The sequence below is a fragment of the Poecilia reticulata genome, linkage group LG2, assembly GCF_000633615.1.
Source record: "Poecilia reticulata strain Guanapo linkage group LG2, Guppy_female_1.0+MT, whole genome shotgun sequence".
NCBI lineage: Eukaryota > Metazoa > Chordata > Actinopteri > Cyprinodontiformes > Poeciliidae > Poecilia > Poecilia reticulata.
The window spans coordinates 18,293,895-18,316,106 of record NC_024332.1 but is presented as its reverse complement, the minus strand read 5'-3'; the positions used below and the strand labels follow the sequence as shown (position 1 = coordinate 18,316,106).

General features: G+C 39.4%; 1 protein-coding gene across 1 annotated transcript; it reads left to right on the top strand.

Annotated features, from left to right (window-relative positions):
• Window positions 1–437: 437 nt before the first annotated feature.
• On the top strand, window positions 438–21,231 carry inpp4aa (inositol polyphosphate-4-phosphatase type I Aa). Its single transcript, XM_008434669.2, has 24 exons — window positions 438–545; window positions 8,190–8,432; window positions 8,514–8,558; window positions 8,991–9,109; window positions 9,203–9,319; window positions 9,419–9,498; window positions 9,587–9,704; window positions 10,389–10,479; window positions 10,571–10,718; window positions 11,055–11,185; window positions 12,008–12,112; window positions 12,214–12,322; window positions 12,419–12,436; window positions 12,581–12,767; window positions 13,993–14,274; window positions 14,372–14,519; window positions 14,679–14,711; window positions 15,628–15,800; window positions 15,894–16,017; window positions 16,115–16,382; window positions 16,955–17,052; window positions 17,131–17,243; window positions 17,355–17,509; window positions 17,595–21,231. Exons 2-24 carry the CDS (start codon window positions 8,333–8,335, stop codon window positions 17,725–17,727), a joined length of 2,895 nt encoding a protein of 964 aa, XP_008432891.1. The 5' UTR covers window positions 438–545; window positions 8,190–8,332; the 3' UTR covers window positions 17,728–21,231.
• Window positions 21,232–22,212: the final 981 nt, after the last annotated feature.

Here is a 22,212-nt window from a genome sequence, read left to right as displayed (position 1 = left end):
ATTTCACAATAGATTGCAAAAAAAGTGATTAAAAAGTATTTTTTCACCAGACTATTGTATAATCAATATTCAAATCAATGCCTGAATTTATTTCAAGTAAGTTAATATGTTTTTCCACCATTTAAATATACTGTGTCACATATATTCCCCCTTTTTTTAACTACTTTAAATCTATAACAACAGGGTTGTATCTGAAAAGTATTATTTTTCTTTTATTCCATTCATTATTGTTTTAGTAAGAAATATGTCTACATAGCAACATACTCGAATATGAAAAACAACATCACGTCTTCAAGAATGAACAAATATAAAAACAAATATACAACATATTTTATTGTGTTACAAATGAGCTTTCCATACTCTCCGTCTGTTTCCTCTAACAGGTACAACAGCGGCCCCCAGCGGCTGAAGCAAGCCTCGCTTCCACCAAGGATATTACGTCTGGATGTGTCAGAGGGAGTCAGGGCGAGTCTGGACTGCAGGCATCGTCATTGCAACCAGGATGCGCATCAGCGAGACGAGAAGCCTTCACCTCTTTCCTACAGGTATGACAGATTTCTGTTCAGAGCATGTTTTTGACGCGATTTGGCTGTTATGGCTTGGGAGGTTTGTTCTCAGAGAAAGATGATCTCATGACGCGACGGCGTCGCTCGCAGCCTGATCCCAATGAGACGTGTTTACAGCCATAGCAAGGAGTCCAAACGTCGGTGGTTTGTTTTTAAATGTAATGTAACAGGATCGGAGTGAATGATGTCCTGCAGCCCAGGGCAGCAGCGCCAGAGGACGGACGAGCATCAGCGGATGTTGTGACGCAATGTTTGTTATTGTACGTGAACAAATGTAGACATTAGATTTAATGGTTAATGTTGCCATAAAAAAAAAAATATTTACTCCGGAGGATTTTCTATGTAGGCTGTTTACATCCAATCAGCATATTAAGCAAATAAAGTAAAGGCTTACAAGACAAAGTGATAATTATTAGTGGTTATAAAGGAAATATAATTTCCCCCTTCATTTAAAAGCAGAGTTATGTGCTGCCTTGTGAAGCAACGTGTCACGCCATTGCAGGCCTTTCTAACGCTGCTAAAGGAATACATCTGAACAGCAAGTTGACTTTATGTTTTCTTTTCTGAAATTAAACATATATTTACATTCAGATTCCTACTTTCAAAGATCTTTCAAGGAAGAATTTGTGTGTTTTTAATCTATATTTGTCCACCTGATTTTAATTTTAAAAAATGTATATTTCATGCTGGTTTTATTTGATTTTAATTTGTAGCAAGCAATCATGCAACATAATCCAAAATCACCCTAATTAAACAGATGTGAAGCCTTGCATATTCTTGACTTAAAATAGTCTCCAGAGGTTCTCGGTTATCTGGGGAGCGGCTCTTGCAGGTGCATTCTTTGCTTTTCTGTTCTCTCCCTGGGCGCAAAGTCTTTTGCATCGCCTCCTCGTCTTTCTGGTAGTTTAATTTTAGTGATTAATGAGACACATTTGTTTGGATCGGATTCTCCTGGCCCGCAGATGTTGCACTGGTCAGCACCGAACCGAATCCTTCGGTCGATAAAGTGAAATAAACAGGCTCACAGTGTGACAGAGGAAAAGAAGTTTGCTGGTGCCAAAATGAAGAGAAGACAGGGATGATGACGGAGCAGAAGAGACAGGTCCAGAAAGATGTGGAGGAGGTCTGGGGGAGAGAGGAGCTGCAGTGGATCTGCTGCTGACAGCATCTGCAGGAGGCCCAGCTGTGCACAGGCAGCCCAACAAACTGGGTCACTTTTGTTTCCAGACCATCCCGGAGGACCAAAGACCACCTAGAGCTGTGCCTTGCTTTTACTGACGCAGTTCTGCTCAGAACTTACGCTCATCATGAATGCAATTGACTTTTGGCTTTTGTTGATATATTTTTTGCAGGGTCGAATGATTTACGGCATAAACGTACCAGAGGCGTCAAACTCATTTTCATTTTGGGCCGTATCAAAAATCTGAATGTTCTTAAAGGGCTGGTTGTGCCAGAATCTAATGCTAAAACTCGTTAAATTGTTGAAATATCTGTAAACAACTGTTTGTTTCAGTGTTCAATAAGTGTTTGCTAAAAATGAAATACATTGATCAGTCCATCCAGAATTTTGTGATTGTTTTTGTAGTTTTTTGCAATCAAAATCACAGATTTTGTGGTGCTGATTTAGAAATATTTGAAGGGAATTTTACCGATAGTTGTGCTAATGCATGACGCTAAATGTGACTTTTTGTTTTATCGTCGTATGGATCACTTGACATCAAGTAAAGCTGAGGCAGCAGCCACTTGAATCCAATGGTTTTGGCCAAGTTTGAGAAACATTTGCAGTAAAATCAGAAACAAATTTGGGGATCGGTTGATTTTGTGTGAATTTTGCGGACTTATTGATGTAATTTGGAGTCTAGAGGACCACATAAAAAGCTGCGGTGAGCCAGATTTGGCCCCCGAGCCTTGAGTTTGACACATGTGATACAAGTGTTTCATATCAGTTGATATCAATAACTGACTAGTTTTTTGTTTTAAATATCTGAAATACTGCCAAACTGTTGCTAGGTAACCAAAGAGCGAGTGAGTTACTATGCCACCATCCCAGCTTAACTGGCCTTGAGAGGTGGAGCAGCTGAAGACTTTCCTCTGCCTACATCCCCCAGAAGGCTTTGCACTTCTGTGTTGGAGTTCAGTGAAATGATTGGAAATTCAGTCAGAGGAATTATGGAGGTGCCTGTCATAACATATGTTCTTATTGGTTTATTGTGCAGTCCTACAACAACAGTTTTTAAAGTTTGTAGTTTGACTATTGTGTCATTTAACAACTTGAATTATTGACCTAATTCTTCAAGAAATACACACAGCTGGGAGGCACTGTCCAACAATTTTCTGTCAGTTTTTTTTATAATCTGAGCTTTTCTAGAAACTTTAAGTTAGTCAATCTAAGTTTATTATCCAGTTGAAAAATGTATCCAGAACGATTGCTCTCAGATGAACGTAAATTATCAAAATCATCCGCCGAGCCTCAATTTAGAAGCAACGGTGTAGATGTCCAATGAGCACCGGCTCAAAAATCAACACTTTCAATCATGAGTAACAGTTTTATCTGCCTACAAAGATGGGCCAAAGCCTTACAGAGAAGGATTTTGTGGTCAGCATTATTGACAGCATAAATGTTGGTTTAGACCAGTTCAAGATCAAACCCGCCATGGTGGTGGTAGCATGATGCTGAGGGCCTCTCTCACTTCCAGAGATACTGGTACATTGCACAGAATTGGGTGGAATAATGAATGTTTCTAAATCAGCTAGCAAAATCATTCCTACTCTGGACAGATAGATCTAAGATTATTTTCTTTAAACTGATAAGTTTGCTTCTGACTGGAAATGTTACAGGTATCTCTCAAAAAAATAAGAAAACAATGTTAAATATGATCAATTTCTCAATAATCAAAATGAATGAAAGTGAAAAACTCAACTCTGTGAAGGGAATGTATGTACGCCACTGATGACTATGAGACAAGTGAAAGGGTGATTATCCTTCCCTGTGGCTTTACATTAGTTCCAGCGTTTGCTTCCTATAGAGATCCCCACAGCGCCCAAGGCAGTGAAGACTACAGCTTGTTAAAAGACGTCTCCCACTGACAAAGACTCCCACACAGCCTAATGAGCCACAGCATCCGCGGTGTAATTCTCATCTGCTTCGGTCTCGCATGTCAGTGCCAAATCAGAAACCAAACTGGCAACGAGCGTCACACTCGCTGGGTGGACGGCTGGTGTGGCTTTGGGTGAAGAGCACTCGGCTCATCGCTTGTGTGTCGTTGAGAAAAACGCTGTTTTCATCTGCACGTGCTGCGTGACGTCAGAACAGATTCGAGACTAAAAATAGATCCCCACTGCCGGGGTCTTTAAGCTTGAACGCACAGCATCGAACAGACAATCAGAAACGGGTCTGAACAGACTTGTGGCAGACGCACAAGTGCTTTAATCCTGGTTTGCGTGTATCAGAGCTGAGAGGGAGGAGGAAGTCTTTATCACACTGAGCAAAGGTGGCTGGGTATTTGAAGGGTGGACACAAATACCAGAGAGGGGATGCTAACTGAGTGTGACGTGCCACAGGAAACGTAAACATTTTCCTGTCAGCTCAAATAGAAGCAGCCCATGTTAGTCATCACACCACCGGCTCTGTCCTTTTCAACGGTTTGCAGTTTCTTTGAGATTGCCCTTTTAAAGGTACACAGAGATCTTTGAACGGCTGCCGATGCAGGGAGTTGTTTTGTGCCGCTGCTTCTTGACCTCAGTGCACAATTTGAAACCGTGGGCCACAGAAACAAACTCTATTGCAGAGATGAGAGTTACAAAAAAAAAAAAAAAAAAAACAATTTTGAAGATCTGTACCAGTCAAAGCCACATTCAAAAGAGTTTCATGTTTATTTATTCTTATTTGTCCAGAGAGCAAACACTGTAAAGGAACATTTGGATGAGTTGGGTCATTTTTGTTTGACCCAAATGAATCAGGGTTATGTTGGATGGTTTCCACCCTAATTAAAGGTCCATGTAAATGAAAGAAGTTTCTAATGTACAAATGAGTTGCTACTATTATGTTAAAAAAAGAATGTGTGGTTCCACAAGGTGTAATACTTGATCCACTGCTGCTCTAATGTTATTTTCCCTAGCAGATTCTGTTAAGATTATTCTTAATATTAATCTTTTAAGTGAAGTAAAGTCGAGTTTATTTCAGTTGTTTTTCAGCAATAGTGAAACCACCTGATGAGAGGGATGAGTTTTTTAGTACTTGTATCAGATGCAGAGGCAGACAAAAAGAGAGCAGGAGGAGGAGTTTAAATGCTGAATAATTTATTCAATGTTTTAATGGTTGAGTTTGCAGAAGTTTATAATTTTCGCTACCTTTGTTTTTTCGATTGGACACAGCATTGGCACTGGATTTAATGTGTAAGTGCAGATTATCAGTATAATTTTCTGAATATTCTCTTCAAAAATGTTGCTAAATGTATTGCAGGTCGTGGTAGAGTGGAGTTCAGATGTTTCAGTCACAGGAGGATTTGGCAAACAGGTTGACAAGCAGTGTTGATGTTTCTGTTGCTGATTCCTTTTCAAGGTTTACTCTTAAGTCGTATCTGTCTGCATAATGTCTCTTTATTCTGTCTCTGTGAAACTGAAATCCAGCCTTCCTCCATTTTCTCTCAGCTCTTGAGCTCGTGTTTCTCTTCACGTCTTAACGATGGAGCGTTTCTCCATGGACATTTCTTTCTACCAGAAGTTGAATCACTGCTGTATCAAATTTTACAAGGAAATTTTCTGTCAACTCAACTTTTAATAACAACTAAAACAACTATTCATGCCAAAAATATTCAATTCCACCTCTCTAAACCGCTCCAGTTTGAAAGGTCAGAAGTATTGACCCAAGACTTCACTGGTGAAGAACTAGAAGGTTGATAATTATCTTGATCTAAACTCCAACAAATGGGAAACAATAAGTACAGCCCCATCTGAAATATGTTCACATTACTGACCTCTTTATATCCATCTAGCAATCCTGTTTCTATCGTTGTCATAATTTTATCAACCAAATGTTGAACTTTAATGTAAATCTTTCAGTAGAACTGAGAGAACAGTTGTTGTGTTTTTGTCTTAGGCTGAAAACTAATCGGTTCTGTCAGACATTAATCTTTAGATTTATCTTTTATACATGTTCTTATTGTTTGCCCTTAAATAATCCCCTATATCTTTAAGTGTTGTTTTGTAATTTATACTTTTACAATCTTTTCATATCTCATCTTGTGACCACGTCTGTGAAAACTGTTTCATAAATAAATGATCCATTCATTTATTTACGCAGTTTTTATGCTTAATTGTTCTGTACAGTAATTTAATCAACACGTTCTTCTTATAATAGAGTTCATGATAGATTTTATATTTGGATTTATTTTTATTGAATGACAGTTTGTCATTCAAACTTTCTTTTAATCACATCAGAAGGTTATCAGGCAATGTGGATTTAGGTCCAAACTTTGATGAAATGCGTTATATTTATAATGTTTGGTTTCCTGAGAACAAGGGGCTCTAACACCTGACTAGGCAATAAAAGAAACTAGAGAAGCAAAATCGAAAAAGGAAACTTCATGCTCGTGGTTAAAACAGAAATAGAGTTGATCTGTCAACATGGACAGATAAACCCTAGTTGACAATTTGCTTCTTTTTTTTGTCAATTTGTACAAGGTTTCTACTCCTTTTTCACTCCGACAATGTGCTAATACCAACACACCCTGTAAGTCCAGCATAATTGAGAAATTTGTACTTTATCGTTTTGGTCACCTCTGCACCTGCTGTGCTTGAGGCTGAAACCAAAACTACTCAAAAATAAAAAAAATACATTGAGCGGTCTGGGTCCTGATAAAACACTCCTCAAAACTGTAAGAGCAAATTCTCTCAGCATGATGGAGTCGATTTGTATTTCTAAGTCATGAACGTTTTCACTAGGAAAAAAAAAAAACACACACACACACTAGAACATTTCATCAGCTTCACCGATGGACATTGAAAAGTTATGGATATAGTGCCAAATATACTACATTCCATTGTTCTTTTGTGTAGTTTATACATAATTACAGTAATTACTTTTAATGTTTCGAAAGATTAAAATATGCAGATTGACATTTTTTTTGCAATATTTTTAGGGCAACATTTTCACAGTTTCAAACGAGATTTAATTTCATTGTAAATGGGAACGCAAACATCCAGTGACATCTGCTTGGATTCAGATACTGGCTGAACATGACCAAACAGAGCAACCATTTGTGAAGACAGATTAACTGCAAACAAAACATCAACATTTAGCGTAAGACTAAAAAATGAGGAATGTTAAACATTTTATCCTTTTTCAACTACAACACTCCATTACTTATTTTGGTGTATTTAACAAAGTAGATGAATTGATTGGTTCAGTAAGAAAATAATTTGCTAAACTGAAGGCTGCTTGCTTTGGTAGTGGCCAAATGTGATAAAAAGTAAAGAGCTCAGAGCCAACTCTGCTGTTATGGCCCACTTGGCACAGCGTTAGCTTCCTGCTCCCAATGAGCAACCTTATGTGCCGCAGCCTTTCTTTCATCGGCTGCAGTTTTCTCGGAGCACTCAGCACACGTTACTGAAAGCTGGGTTGTTATTTGGGAAGTCGACTCCGGTCTTCGCATGAATGATAACTCATAAAGAACTGTTATATGAAATATTTGATTTTGGAATGTTAGTAATAGTAAAAAAAGATTTGAGTCCTTTTGTTTTATTTGAACTTCTGTGTTTTTCAGCTGCATTCAAGCTCTCCAGATGCTGAGCGTTAGTGGTATAGATCCCTCTTTGTGTTCATTTTGTGAACTGCATCATGGTGTGTAGTGGTGTGGAAAACAAGACACGTTCTTGAATAACTCGGTGCTTTCATTTAACGTGGCACATCAAGTACAACTAACTAAAGAGTCTACTATGAGTCTACTATGAGTCTACTATAAAGAGTCTTCTATGTCTACTATTGGCGTTTTCTTTTAATCGCATCAGAAGGTTATCAGGCAACGTGGATTTAGGTCCAAACTTTGACAAAGCCACTGCTCAGCCTTCCTGCTCTCTTGGACTAGCTTTTCTATGAGAATTATGTCTCCTACAGTGGTTTTCTTGACTAGATAGATAGATTGATAGATGATTATATTTCCCATATTTTGCAGGTTCTATTTTTTCTTAAGAAATGACATTGTTGTTCTGGTATTTACTCTTCTTTGTTTGATAATCTGAAGCACTCAAAATGCAATAAAAGAATTTTTTTTTAAAACACAGAAGGAATCATTACTCTACATACATAAGGGCCAGATGTGGATTCAGCCCGCTGCAGTGTGTGCAGAGTTTCATAGCCTGCAGCTGGGTGAAAGTCTCACTTTTCACAGCGAGATTCATCTCGCTGCATATGTTATCACCCTCGAAACCCAAGAACTAATTTAGTTCAAGTTGGAAACAGGCATCGTGCTGATTACGACACATTTGGGTTTGATGGTGTGGTTTCGTTGCTCTCCTAATGAAACAAATCAACAGCAGGAGTTATTTTTGTTCCTCAGCTGAATGTTCTCGTAAAAAAAGAAAAAAAAGTGTTCGCTCTAATTCGATTTTCTCTTTGTCTTCCAGATTTATCACAATCAAGCGCCTGAAAATAAAAGGGAGAGCAACAAAGAAACGGCAGCTGCGCACAACGTGACAGGCCAGTTTTAATCTCTTCTCTTCAAGCTCTTTCCGCTGAAACCCATCGTTTGCCCCGACGCCAGCCCACCATGTCTGGGAAGGAGCGCAGCCCCCGCCACCGGCCGTGGTCGGTCTACCGGGCCAACACCTTTGATCTCTCAGCGGAGATGATGGGGCTAGCGCTCTCAGGTAGCTAAGTAACTGGTGCCATGGCAACCAGCATTAGAAATTAGATTTATCTCATGTTTGTTTTATTTGTCTACTTCACAGGCAGCAGTCAAGATCCAGATGAACCGGTTCTGGAGTTCAGTGTGGGTATGTTCAGAAAAATCTGACTTCAGCATTTAAAAGATTTAGTGCAAAGAACAAGAAAAATATTAAAGTAAAATGCAGATCCAAATCATAGTGTAAAAGCCTTAGAGCATGTAAAACATAAACATATTCTTAAAAAGTATATAGAAGTAAGAAAGTCACACAAAAGGCACAAAATAACTCAGGACAGTTTTAAAATTAATCTCTTCTCTAAACTAAATKAATTCAGTGAATCATGGCTGTGATTGTCTGCCAGGTTTAAAGAACAGCAGGAAACACTTGTTACTGCTCAGAGTAAAAAAGTATTACACAACATCTGCTCATAAAGCACTAACAACTCTGAAGTTCTGTGACTCCCTGGTCGCAGGGATTATTTGTCACTCAAACATCTAAATCCCACTTTTAGTAATCTGTTGCGTTGCCATGTTGCTGTAGCCTGCAGTGAGCTGGTCACGCCCTCTCTGGACCGCAAGCCAACCAGCTTTGTGGCCGTCAGCTGCACCACACCGCCGCAGGCCTTCTGGACTAAACACGCCCAAACCGAAATCATAGAGGTAAAAGGAAACAGTTTGCGCCGACTGCTGGGAGCTCTGTGAGACTTTTACCACCTCCTCATCTCTCTCTCGCCGTCACCGTCTCCCCTTTAGGGCACCAGTAACCCCATCTACCTGAGCAGCATAGCGTTCTTTCAGGACTCGCTCATCACCCAGCAAACTCAGGTCAAACTCTCTGTCTATGACGTGAAGGATCGATCACAGGGCACGGTAATATCTGAAAAAAAAAAACAAATGTAGTGAAATGTAAATCCTTCATGGTCAACTATTATCTGCATTAAATCCTTTAAATCCTCTGACTTTATACAGATGTACATGCTTGGGTCGTCCATGTTTTCTGTAAAGGAGCTGCTGCAGGACAAACACCACAGACTGCACTTGACTCTAAGGTGACAGAGAGGAATATCACAATGTGGATGCAAAATGCCAAAGCTATGGTTGGATCTGATGTGATGTCATGGTGTGTGTGTGTGTCAGGTCAGCAGAGAATGAACGTGTGGGCAACATCACAGTCATCGCCTGGCAAATAGAGGAGAAGCGTGAACAGAGAGCACCAGTCGCAAGATTACAGCGGGGGGATACGGTCAATGGAAGGGTGAAATAAGCTCATCCTTTTCTTCAAACTCTCCACAGTTTCTCTGTTTTTGATTTAAGTGATTGAAAGGGAAGCCGGTTAATCTAATTTTCTGTTTCAAGCAACATTGCAGAACTTGTCTTTGAGACAAATGCTATTTGTGTTGTTGTTTTGAGGTATAAAATACAGCTGAAACCAGATATTCACACACGCCAAATAAAGACACAAACACTTTTTTTTTCTCACTTGCTGAACTTTTTTTTAGTTAAATCAAACCAAACTTTTCCTGTCTTAGCTTAATTAGGATTACCAAAGTTATTTGTATATGTCAAATGCCAGAAAAGTTGGCACAAAGATTTGTTTAGAAGTTGTTGTTTTTTTTCTGTGAATTCAAAAGTTTGCATACATTTGGTCAGTATCAGGGATAATTACCTTTTAAAATGTATGACTTGGGTCAAAGCCAAAACAAGAAAAGCTTTTTCAGATTTACCTTCAGACCGTGAGAAAGAAAACCTCTCCATATTTTCTATTCAGCGTGTGTAAATGTCTGGTTTCAGGAAAATTATTGGGAAAACCACCAATTCACTTGCATTTTTGTGGAGTCGTGATCACCATGTTTGATTTCACGATTAAGGAATGAATTTGTATGTTAACATACGAAGGTCAGAGGATTTCGTTCACGTGTCGTTGTTTTTGCTGTTTCAGATGGTTCTCCCAGTGGATGAAAGCCTGACCGGATCCACGGCTATTAAATCCAAGTCTTCGTCTTTATGTAAAGATCCGATGCTAAAGGCAGGTGAGTGCGTTTAAATGCCCTCTGCTCACGGGTCCATGCAAAATGTTATGGTAACTTTATGAGTTCTCGTGTCTACTCCTGTGCGTTTAAGTTTGTGGAGGTGTGATGTCACGGACGTATCGTTTCCCAACCACGGATGGAAACCACCTGCGCGTCCTGGAGCAGATGGCTGAAAGCGTCCTCTCCTTGCATATTCCTCGACAGTTCGTCAAACTGCTGCTGGAGGAGGACGCCGTGAGGTAGCTTTGAGGATCCACAGCCTGAACTTAAGAGAAACTCAGTTACTGCACTGCATGCATCATGTGGTTAAATTGTACGTGGCTGAAATCTAAAATCTTTGACTTAATTTTTTTGTGGATTTGTGTTTAGAGACAGTTTGACGTGCACAGCAGGCCACTGTAAACCTTGGGTTTATTTATGTTTTTGTTCTGTTGTTGCGCTGCAACCACAAACAAATACACTCGCCGTCTGTTTGGTGTCTGACACAGCAGCGGCGGCGGCAAACACAGCTTCTTAAATATTCTTCGACTTCGCCGAATGTCTTGACCATGACGGCGTGTGTGTTCGATTTGCAGGGTGTGTGAGCTGGAGGAGCTGGGCGAGCTCGCTCCGTGTCGGGAGAATCTCAGGAGGCAGATCATCACTCAGTATCAGACTATCATCCTCACATACCAGGAGACCATAAGTGACCTGCATGAATACAAAGGTCAGAAACAGAAGCTCACTTCTGCATCACAGGCACTGCACACTGCGATGAAATATTAAATTGGGACTAGATTGTAGACTGCAGATGATTTCACAATGTGAGATTAAAAAAAAAACATTTCAATCTGCATTAAACATCCTGCATTTTATCTCCCAAAACTTTTATCTCTTTAAGAGTTAAAACTCCTGAAGGTCTCTCACTCCTCTATTATGACTTGTTTGCTGTCAGATGATTCTAATTAGAAAGTTTTTTTTGGCTCTAGTGGCCTTTATTTGATGGTTAATTGACAGGAGGGTGGGTGATGGGAGAGGAGGAAGACATGCAGCAAAGGTTGGGAATTGAACCTATGACAGTGCCGTCAAGGACTAGGACCTCCATATGTGGGTTGTGCTTAACCCCTGCGCCACCACAGCACACCCCTAATTAGAAAGTTTTATAAACAGGTTGACATCTTAGATCCTCTGCAAACACTGATGGGGGGGTTTATGATTTTATTTAGTAATCAGGATATTGTGACTATCTGCAACTGTGGAGGTCAAGTGTTCAGAGGTCAGCAAATCAAAGTGACTGATTATTAGACTAATCATATTCTGTTATTTTGTACAGAATATTGAACAATTACAAGCTTTCCCAGAATAATCTGGCGTAGAAAATAATTTCTGGCCCTTTGACAAAGAACCCACACAGAAATGTAAGAAATACATAGTTTATTTTATTTTAAAAAAAGAGTGTTTGATATATGATCTTTTATGAAATGAGTAAAATATTTGTGAAGAAGATATGAATAATCCGTGTCTCTCTTTTACTCCTGTTGTCTCCCAGGACCTTCGTTTAAGCCCAGCACCTTAAAAGCGGAGAGGAAGTTGGAATTCATTCCCACCAACCTGCACATCCAGCGGATGAGAGTTCAGGGAGAGACGGGTTACGGTGAGTCGCTGTGCGTCGTTCTCCTAAACAGGACTAATGATAATATATTTGATTCAGTGCCGTCACTTTACAGTCTGTGTTTGTTGCGTCTTTCCCACCAGATTGGACGTATGACGTCGTGACCATAGGGGCTCCTGCAGCACATCATCAGGGCTTCAAAGGCTGCGGCCTCAGAAAACTGCTGCACAAGCTTGAAGAAGCCAGGAAACAGTGAGTGAAATCAAAACAAAGTAGCTCAGCAGCTCTGCTCTTTGCGCTCATTCATGAATGTTTTTCTGTGTGATTTTCTGTCCTTTATTCAATCAGCACTTATGAGGAAGAGAGGTAAGGGTTAGAGTAAAGAGTTATAAGAAGCCGTCTTCTAAGAGTTTTTGAATGTTTTCTCGATTTTGCCACACTGCTCCCTCTGTTTACTCTCTCTGTCCTCTTTTTTCCTGTTACGCGGACCAATCTGACACGCACCTGAAGCTCTGCTGGCTTCGGCTCGAAAGGAATGACCTACCAGCCTCAGGATGTCGTTAAAGCGAAGGAGCTGATTGCTCAGATCAACACTCTGAAGACGCAGGTGTGTTACTACACCGAACGTCTGTCCAGAGCCGCCAAGGAACGCTCATCCAACGCTCTGGAGAGAACTCTGGCCATCCTAACGGAGAAGGTAAGACATTGCTCAGAGAAGCTGGAAGGTTGTCATTTTTATTATAGCAGTCACAAATTTATGTGATGGGGAAAGGAAAATGGTATATGATTGTCAAAAATCTTGCAAAATGTTCTGCTTGGGAAAAAAAGAAAAACTGACAGGTTATGGATGAAAACCTTAAATTTTTGAGAAGGTGGGCTGAACCAAAGCATTTTTTCCCCCAACAATAATAATAGCTTGTTCTGCAATGAACTTAATTACTCACCTGAAACAATTTCAGGCTGAATTTAAACATTATTAATACTGGAGGAAAAGCTGCTGACRTCCAATTGACTGCCTGCCTGTAGCATCCAATCAGCCCACACTCAGTACATCACAGAAATGCAAGTTGAGKCGATTCCCCCAGCAGATGCCATGCAGCATTCAGGTACAGCTGGGACACTATAGGTTTTTCAAAGATATCAAAACAACTCCAAAATGATTTAAGCATGTTGTCTTCTCAAATGTGGGTTCAGTCTGATTCAAAAGTTTACCAACATCAACGCTGACCAGTTTTAAGAGGCTGTTTTGTTGTTTGTTCTGTCTATTCTGTCCAGGCTTTTGATATGTTTGCTTATATCACTTTATTTCCTGAAAAAAAAGCCCAAACAAAACTCCATGCAGCCAGTTCTATGCTTTCCACTTTTTTTTACTTTTAGAACATAATAAAATCAATTTAATATTAGAAATGAAAAAAAATTGATTCTTTGTGTACTGCTGGTCGAAGTAAAAACAAGAATTATACTTTTTTTAAATTAATTTTTCTTATTTGAAATGTACCAAAAACATTATAAACCATGACTTAAAAACCGCGACATGCACCTTACCCTGAATATTTTGTAACTCTGCTAAACACACAAGCAGTGCTGCAGAGTAGTTGCTTAGATAAAAAAAAGCATATAAGCGTTTGCACAAAGTTTAGACCTGATCACAGATATTATTTGTAGGTGATAGCAAAGAATAGACAACATTTTTATCTTTAGATCTGCAAAGCTGACTGAGACTTAACTCAAAATACCTGCATCAGAAGTTGGTTCTACAAACTATTGAACAAGAGGAACTAAGTGCCATGCTCAATGATTTTTATTTAGCAATCCTGTCTTTTCTCTTTAGCTTCATTCATAATTGATTTCAAAGTTCAAATATTTCTTTGTAACAGCTTTCTTTTGGCAGAGCTTCAGTACCTCTTTCCCTCCTATTGCAGACCCGTCAGTTGGTGACAGTGTGCGACTCCAAGCTGCTGTCGTCAGCCATCGTTGCCCTTGCCGCCGCCCGCCCTCAGTTTTCGCAGCAAAGTACCCCGTCCCCTTCCTCCTCTTCCCTCTCACCTTCTTCTCGCTCTCCATCCCGTTCCCCCTCTCGCCACCCCACCTCACCTTCCCGCCCAGCCACTTCTCCGTCGAGACACRCAGCTCCTCCAGAGGGCAGCGAAGGGAGCAAAAGCAAGCGAGCCTCGACGCACTCGGACTATCATGAGGAAGAGTGGGTGAGTGGAGACAAACCTCCCTGCTTTTTTTCTTCASCTTAAATTAGGATTTGCCTGTTTGGCTTGGTTTTCACCCAGGATGTGCGTTTATGTGCAGGAGAAGGTTTGGTTAAATGTCGATAAAAGCCTGGAGTGTGTGATCCAGACGGTGGACCGGCTGCTGCAGAGGGACAAACTCCAGAGCGACAGCAGCTCTGAGGACGTCTTTCTGCTCGCCAACGAAGTTCCGAGTAGCATTAAGAAAGGTAAGTCAGAGAATCTGCCCTGTGTCCTGATTCCTGCATCACGTGAAAGAAAAACAGACTAAAGCTGGGCTTAGTCTTTTAGCTTCAGGGAAAAGCCTTCTGAAATAAATAATTATTTARCGCCACATCCTTCACCAGCAACTCTTTTATTTTTTGTAGAAAGCAGTCCAGAAGTTGAAAAGAAATCTCCAGGTGAGTTTTTTGTTTCATTTGTTTGTTTGTTTTTTTGACAGGTTTATATTCTGCATTATATTTTCACTGYAAAAAACATAAAATCTTGCCAAGTATTTTTGGCCCAGTTTCTAGTACTCTGGAAATAAGACAAAACTAACTTTCAAGTAGCTTTTAAGCAAGAAATGGGAGCTTGTTTTGAGTCAGCAATTCTTTAATATTGAGGAAAAAGTAAAAGCAGATTATTTCACTTGTTCCATGGTAAAATTGTCTCGTTACGAGTAYCAACAGAACAAGTACTTTTACATCATATTACCCCTTTCATGCATGAATTGTGATTCTTTATGTCAGGATTTTTTTCCAAAGTGTTTGTAAAGAAAAATTAAGGCATAAAAAGGTGCAAAAAAAAACTTTTGTCATTTTTTTTTAGGATTTTTTTTCCTAGATGATCAGTTGTAATTTTCTTCAAAAATAAAATTGTTACATGAAGTCAGAATTTTTTTTTACCTACAGTAGAAGAAGGGACTGGATATTCCTGAGTTTTTGTCTGTCGGCCATATTGGATTTAACCAAAATTTTCTTGCACTTGCAGCTGATGGCCAGTAGTTGATAGTGTATTTTATGATGCATTAGTGTCCACTTCACTGGTATGTGTGCATTTATAAMATTAAAATCCACAAGAAACAGAAGTGTTAAGATAGCTGTCGACTGTAGTGACCACTATGCACGAAAGGGTTAAGGATTAATGACTTGAGACAAGCTCATATTTCCTGCTGAAAAGTTATATGTAAGTTAGTTTTCTCTTATTTCTAGTCTACTAAGATATTTGCACTAGAAACTAGACCAAAATTACTTGGTAAGATTTTGTGTTTCTACAGTGTTTAAATGGAGCTCTCATAACAACACAGGGTTCTTTTCCCCGGTTTGCATCTTTCAGGCGAATGGAACGAAGTGCTGTATCCCCTCCTCACCACCCTGACAGAATGTGTGTCTCTGATGAGCGACAAAGCAAAGAAAGCCTTGGTGTTTCTGCTGATGCAGGACAGCGCCCCCACCATCGCCATGAGCCTCACTATGCAGTATCGTCGCGACGTTGTTTTCTGCCAGACGGTCTGTCAGCTCCTGCAGCCAAAGTCCCACACACACTCACGTACAACGGCAACCTGACTGATTGATGTACTGATGTGAGATGTTTGTTTGCAGCTGACGGCGCTGATCTGCGGCTTCGTTCTCAAGCTGAGGAACTGTCTCTGCGACTCGGGCTTCCTGCGGCAGCTGCACACCATCGGCTTGCTGGTTCAGTATGAGAGTCTGCTCAGCACCTACGGTAGCTGCACACAAAACACGTCAAGACACACGAGTCGCTCTGGCGATGTCATGAATGGCTGCTGTAAGTGTCCTGTGCAACTTCCTGTTTCTCAAAGGGGAGGAGTTGGCCATGCTGGAGGACATGAGTGTTGGCGTGATGGACCTGAGGAATGTCACCTTTAAGGTTACCCAGGCAACCTCTGGTTTCAGCCCCGACATGCTGCCAGTGATCACGGGGAACAGGACTGGGTTTAACGTCAGGGTTCCCGTGCCTGGCGTGATGTTCGACACGTTGCCAAGAGAGATCCAGAACGGGATGTTGCTTCGGGTGCAGCCCATCCTGTTCAACGTGGGCATCAATGAGCAGCAGACGCTGGCTGAGAAGTGAGTCRCCGACACAGATAAATATATTTTATAGGTTTGTTATTGACAATCCTGAAAAAGCCTAAATCTGATTAAATGTTAGAGCCAAAAGATTGCCAACGTTTTGCAACCCAATATGTTTCATGTCATTATCTTGGTCTCTGGCACCCTGGATGAAGAAAAAGTCTGTTWTCTCAAAGATTGTCTGCTAAAAATCTATAAAAATATAAAGCTATTTGTCCCTTTCCCTCTCTCGGTAATTAATCTTATTGTTATGCCACTCTGGTAGCTTTTACATTTGGTACGTTCACTAATTATGAAAAAGATCTGATTTTTCAGCCGGTTTGTGCTGACTTCTCTGCGCCTCTAAACAAAGGAGTTGTTCAGATGTTATGACTTAGTCAATRAAAGCATGGAGAGAAAAATTACACACGTAGGTTTTTCTGCTGCTTTCAAAAAAAAGTTCCTGAAAATCTGAAAGCAGTATTTAAAATTTTAAATGTTCATTGTAAAGGAAGTAAAAAAAAAAACAATATAGCACAGAATGAGAACCTATAGAAAAGTAGAATAATTTATCATTTCTATCTGTGCAGATTTGGAGACACGTCGCTCCAAGACGTCATCAATATGGAGAACATGACTCGCCTCAGTTCATATTATGACCAGTTCAAAGAAGTCCTTCCAGAAGACTGTGAGTCAAACACACATAATCTTTTATATATATTTTATTTTTGTCACTAGATTTCTTATTCCTCTTACATCTCTTCAGGTCTCCCTCGGACCCGCAGCACCACCACTCTGCCCGACATCCTCAAGCTGCTGAGTCAGAATGTGAACGCCAAGAAAAGCAAAAACGTAGAAATCCTGTGGCAGGCAGCCGAGGTGGACTTCTTCTTCTTCTCCTTCTTTTTTTTCCCTCTAAATGTTGCCACAAAATTATTAACTAAGCAAATAAAACGTTTCGAGTCACATCTGCTTCTTCGCACCCTAAAGGCATGTCGCCGCCTGAACGGCGTCCGCTTCACCAGCTGTAAAAGCGCCAAGGACCGCACAGCCATGTCCCTGACCCTGGAGCAATGTCAGATCCTGCAGCAGGAGCACGCCATGGCGCCGCAGGTCTTCTACCAGGCCTTGGATTGCATGCGCAGGTCGGTCGGTCCCGCCTCCTCTCGCTTGCTTATGTCTCGGTTATTATTTGCCAAATAGMTTAAAATGATTTCTGTGTCTCCGCAGTGAGGGCTGCAGGAGGGAGAACACCATGAAGAATGTGGGATGTCGAAAATATGCCTTCAACTCTCTTCAGCTCAAGGCCTTCCCCAAACAGTACCGCCCCCCAGAAGGGACATACGGGAAAGTTGAGACCTAAGTGGACTCATATTTGTTGGAACCAAAAAACAAAAAAACATATATGAAAGACTGAAAAATTATACATATATATGTTTAAAAAAAAAAGACAACAATATCAAACAAAAACTGACACAGCCGCCCCTGGTTTTGTGTTTAGTCCGTGTTAGGATAATCAGTGTCCAAGTGCCGGTTCTGTTAGATTTGTTTCAAAATGTTTCCTCCCCCCATCTTAGCTTTGCTACTAGAATCACAATTCACAGCTAATGTGAGGCTTTCTGTGTCACATTGTAGGCYGTGTCATCATGGCTGCACCGGCTGTAGCATCTGGAGGTTTGCAGCCATGCTGGATCAACAATATTATCTTTTCTGTCTAAAAAATAACATAAAATGTGTTTATATGAGAGACAGGCTACAGTCCAGGAAAAAACTACAAACCACGGATTTATTYTRTTTTWTTTTKTTGTTGTTATTTTTTTATATTATTATTATCATTATTTTTGTGTCTAATTTAAATATTTCAGAAAAACAAGCCCAAATATCATGGCTTTGTCTGGGGGRAAAAGTAATCACCCCATTGTTAAATCATATATTAACTGGGTTTGAAGAAATTAAAACTGTTTTTGCTCCACTTGACAAACTCAGACCGGATTCCTGCCTGACCTGTAAAATAAAAAAAAAACCTACTGGACAACACAAAGTAGGCTTAAATATCTCAAAAGTAACAGAGCATAAAGAAAACCGAGAGCAGATGAGACATAGACTAACTTTCATCTATCACCATGGACATGGTTACAAAATTCTTTCTAATGTTTTGGGACACTGGTAAGCCATAATGTGAGTTATTATCAACAGAGAAAATATATAACAACGGAGAACCACCCCCACCAGACAAAGGGTTTTGAGTGGTCTAGTCCAAGTTCAGACTTAAATCAGACTGCTGTGTGACCTCAAACAGGTCCTTGAATGTGGCAGAATTACAGCAGTTCTGCCAAAAAGATCAGGCCRATTTTTTTTTCYCAAAGAAATGTAAAGCTTCATTAGCACTTAATGGAAATGTTATAGAGGTTATTACGCTTATTAGGTTTACAAGAGATTTTCATAAAAATTGACTTTTTTTTCCTTATTTGATTAGTAATATTATTATTTTTTTTTTAAACTGTAGTTTTTAATTTGTCTGATATTAAAGTCTGTTTGATTACCTGCAACAATTAATTTTGATGTTAATAAAAACAGAATAAATCTGTTAGGGGAAAACACTTTTGCACTGTATGGCACCTGTTTGTCCTTGTCAACACTGTTATTATTGGATGTCATCTAAATAGCTGATATAACAACASACAAACTTTGTGTTCTTTTTTTACTTTCAACATGCATTAACAAAAGCCTTATTATATCGGTTATTTAACTTCGTCGCAGAGCCTGCTGACTTGATTTGCCATAAGTAAAAACCTGTTACTGAGCACAGTTGAGTTGTTTTAGAGAGGAATTCCAAAACTGCATAAAGTTAATAGAGACATTTTTTTTAAAATAAGTTCAATTAAGTTTGATGCATYTTTAGAAGCTTCAAAAATGAACTCAAGGCAAACGTTTGGACATCCTGAAGGGTCATCCTAATTTCTATGCAAGAAAGAAGTCGTAATATTTTCTTAAACTATGTAAACTTTTCATCATTTGCCTTCTGCTCTACTATTTGAAAGTGTTTTCTACATTTAGACATGCCTTAGGTTTTAAAGTCGCAGTATGAAAACCTTCTCTCGGCTCTATTTAGTTGTAGAATTGTGGATTTAGAGTTGTGCTTTGTTGGAGCCATCTTGTTTTCATCTTTATGTTGAAGCTATAACACTTCCTGTATTAGTGAATAATGGCCCAGCCAATCACACGGCAGCAATTGAGTTAATTTGAACATCTAGATGTGGTCAAAATAACTTGCTGAGCATCAGAATGGTTCCTGTCCAGAAGGCATTTCTATATTGGAAACTRGAAAATTSCTAMGCTGCTTGAGGCCTTTTGTAGCTTTCATTTCCTTTTTGTATGAGAGGGGAAAAATAAAATTATAAAGAGTTGACGTATTTGTTAAGATTCGTAATTGGAATGATYTCCCATCCAAACAGTATGGGAGGTATATATCGGTATATTGCTGTTTATCGGTCAGTACTTGAAATACGTTGAAAATTGACATGTTTTATCCRGAAGGCAAAGTCTAATTTAACTAAGGCAATTCTTCCATTGATCCCAATCACATTTAGATATCTTTTTAGATATCTTCATCCAGGCATTTTTTTTTATTTTCAGTCAAATTTTACCTTTTTTAGCAACACCTTTACAGTGAAATTTTGCTTCGGAAGTGAGTTTTCCTGTTTAAATCGCTATACGAGACATATCTCTGACATGCTAATTAAAGTCCAAACACTTTCTAAAAGTGATCCAATGTATTAGAAATGTGATGTGCTGTTTGGTTTTATTTCCATTTTTATTCCCATTATTTGTATTGTTTGGCTCTTTAACTTTGTGCTTTTGGAGTTTGTCTTCTACTTGGTCMCAGCTGGCAAGAGTTTGACTGGTGGTGCACTTACTGTATATTATGTATTAAATACAAACTACAGTGTAGATCCACTTCTTAATACTTAATAAATCTTAGTACATATTCCTAACCTTTTTGAAGGAAACATTATCTAGGACCAGCATTCACAGAGTACAGGTGCAGAAAAGATGGAAATCAGAAAATAAACATTCTGTTTTTGATCATTTTGYGCTATTTGCTCACAGTCAACAGAAATTCAAAGTCACACCAGCAAAACTTGACTAGTAGACTGGATTCATAGCAGATGTGTGAAGTAAAACTTTACCCAACACTGAGTCAGATCAGATGAGACGCTGTCATTCAGAGATGCTGACATGTTCCACTCCGTTGTTTATATTAACGCAGCAATGCAGATGATCTGCTTTGGTATCAGCTCAGAAACCTTCCACTGGTCCTTCGCTGCACTGCGGGATGAAAGCTGTTGAAGAATTTATTGGCTTTATGTTTGTGCTCATTTCTCTAACACAACTTTTTGTCACTTTTGACAATAAGCACACAAATATTCTGGGGACCTTTCAAACATTTTCTTTCACGAAACTGTTACATTTACAAATTACAACGTCTCAATTATAACTTAAYGAATGCTAYGCTTTTGGATTCTACTTGCATGAAGATTAAGTATGCTGCAGCACATTCAGCTTAAATGTGTTGCAGTTGTTTTGCCTTTCAGATTTCCCATAAACCTGGAAACACTATTAGCCTGAGTTACAACAAACACCAGTAACAGTTTCATTTATCAGCTCTGGCCTTCAGTATATTGTATGTTTTCTCTGAGTGATGGATTGTATTTTCAGCTATTTCTTCTCCTTTAAGAGTATGTTCACCTGTTACTGACCAAAATATGACCTTATTTTAATAGTACACGCCCACAACAATGGCAGAGTGCTCTACCTACTGGGAATGGGTTAAAACTGAATAATGAATAAAGGACTGTTGAAACCAGCTGAGTGTTAGTGTCTCAAATTAAGTCCATTGCCAAAAAAATAAAAAATTAAACTGGGTTTTTTGTGTTTACATTGCTGTGGAACAAATTTAAGAGTGCAAAGTGTTTGTGTGCAAAGACTGAGTCAGTAAGTCAAGAAAAATCTATTTGTTAAATTATTATTAAATGCTCTGAAATAAATTAGGATTCAATTCCACAGACAAAAAGGAAATGTAATCTAAATGATATTTGAACATACAAATTATTGTTATGAGTCCTTCTGAWAGGGCTGCACAGTGGTATAGTTGGTACAGCTGTTGCCTTGCAGCAAGAAGGTTCTGGGTTTGATTCCCAGCCTGCATGGAGTTTACATGTTCTCCCTGCACATCTGTGGGTTTTCTCCAGGTACTCTGGCTTCCTCCCATAGTCCAAAAACATGACTGTCAGGCTAATTGGTTTCTCTAAATTGTCCCTAGGTGTGTGCGCATTGTTGTTTGTCCTTTCTGTCTCTGTGTTGCCCTGCGACAGACTGGTGACCTGTCCAGGGTGTGAAATTCCAAGCCCAGCCATACAGCCTTATAACACTCTTCATACCCCTTAAACATTGTCACATTAGTATTGCCAACACAAAGCAACATACGTCRCTTTCTCYAACAATTAAATTTAACTCTTAAAACTGTGACGGGGATTTATATTTAAACCCCTTTTCTCTGATAACACAAAATAAAACGAGGTTACAAGAAACTGCCTCCAGAAGAAAGCAAATAGGGTCACAATAAAGACCAAGGAAGTTAGGCTAGCAAGCAACATCTCAGCTCTGAACATCTCTTAGTAAACTGATGAGTCTATCATCCAAAACTKTAGTTGGGTAAAGTAAAAATCCAAGTACAGAACAGCAGAAAACTTGACTGACGTCAATCATTATTTGCACAGGAAATGGAGATGGGAGATGGTGCRCCACCAATAATTCAAGACCGTAACTCATTTGTGGTTAATTTTAT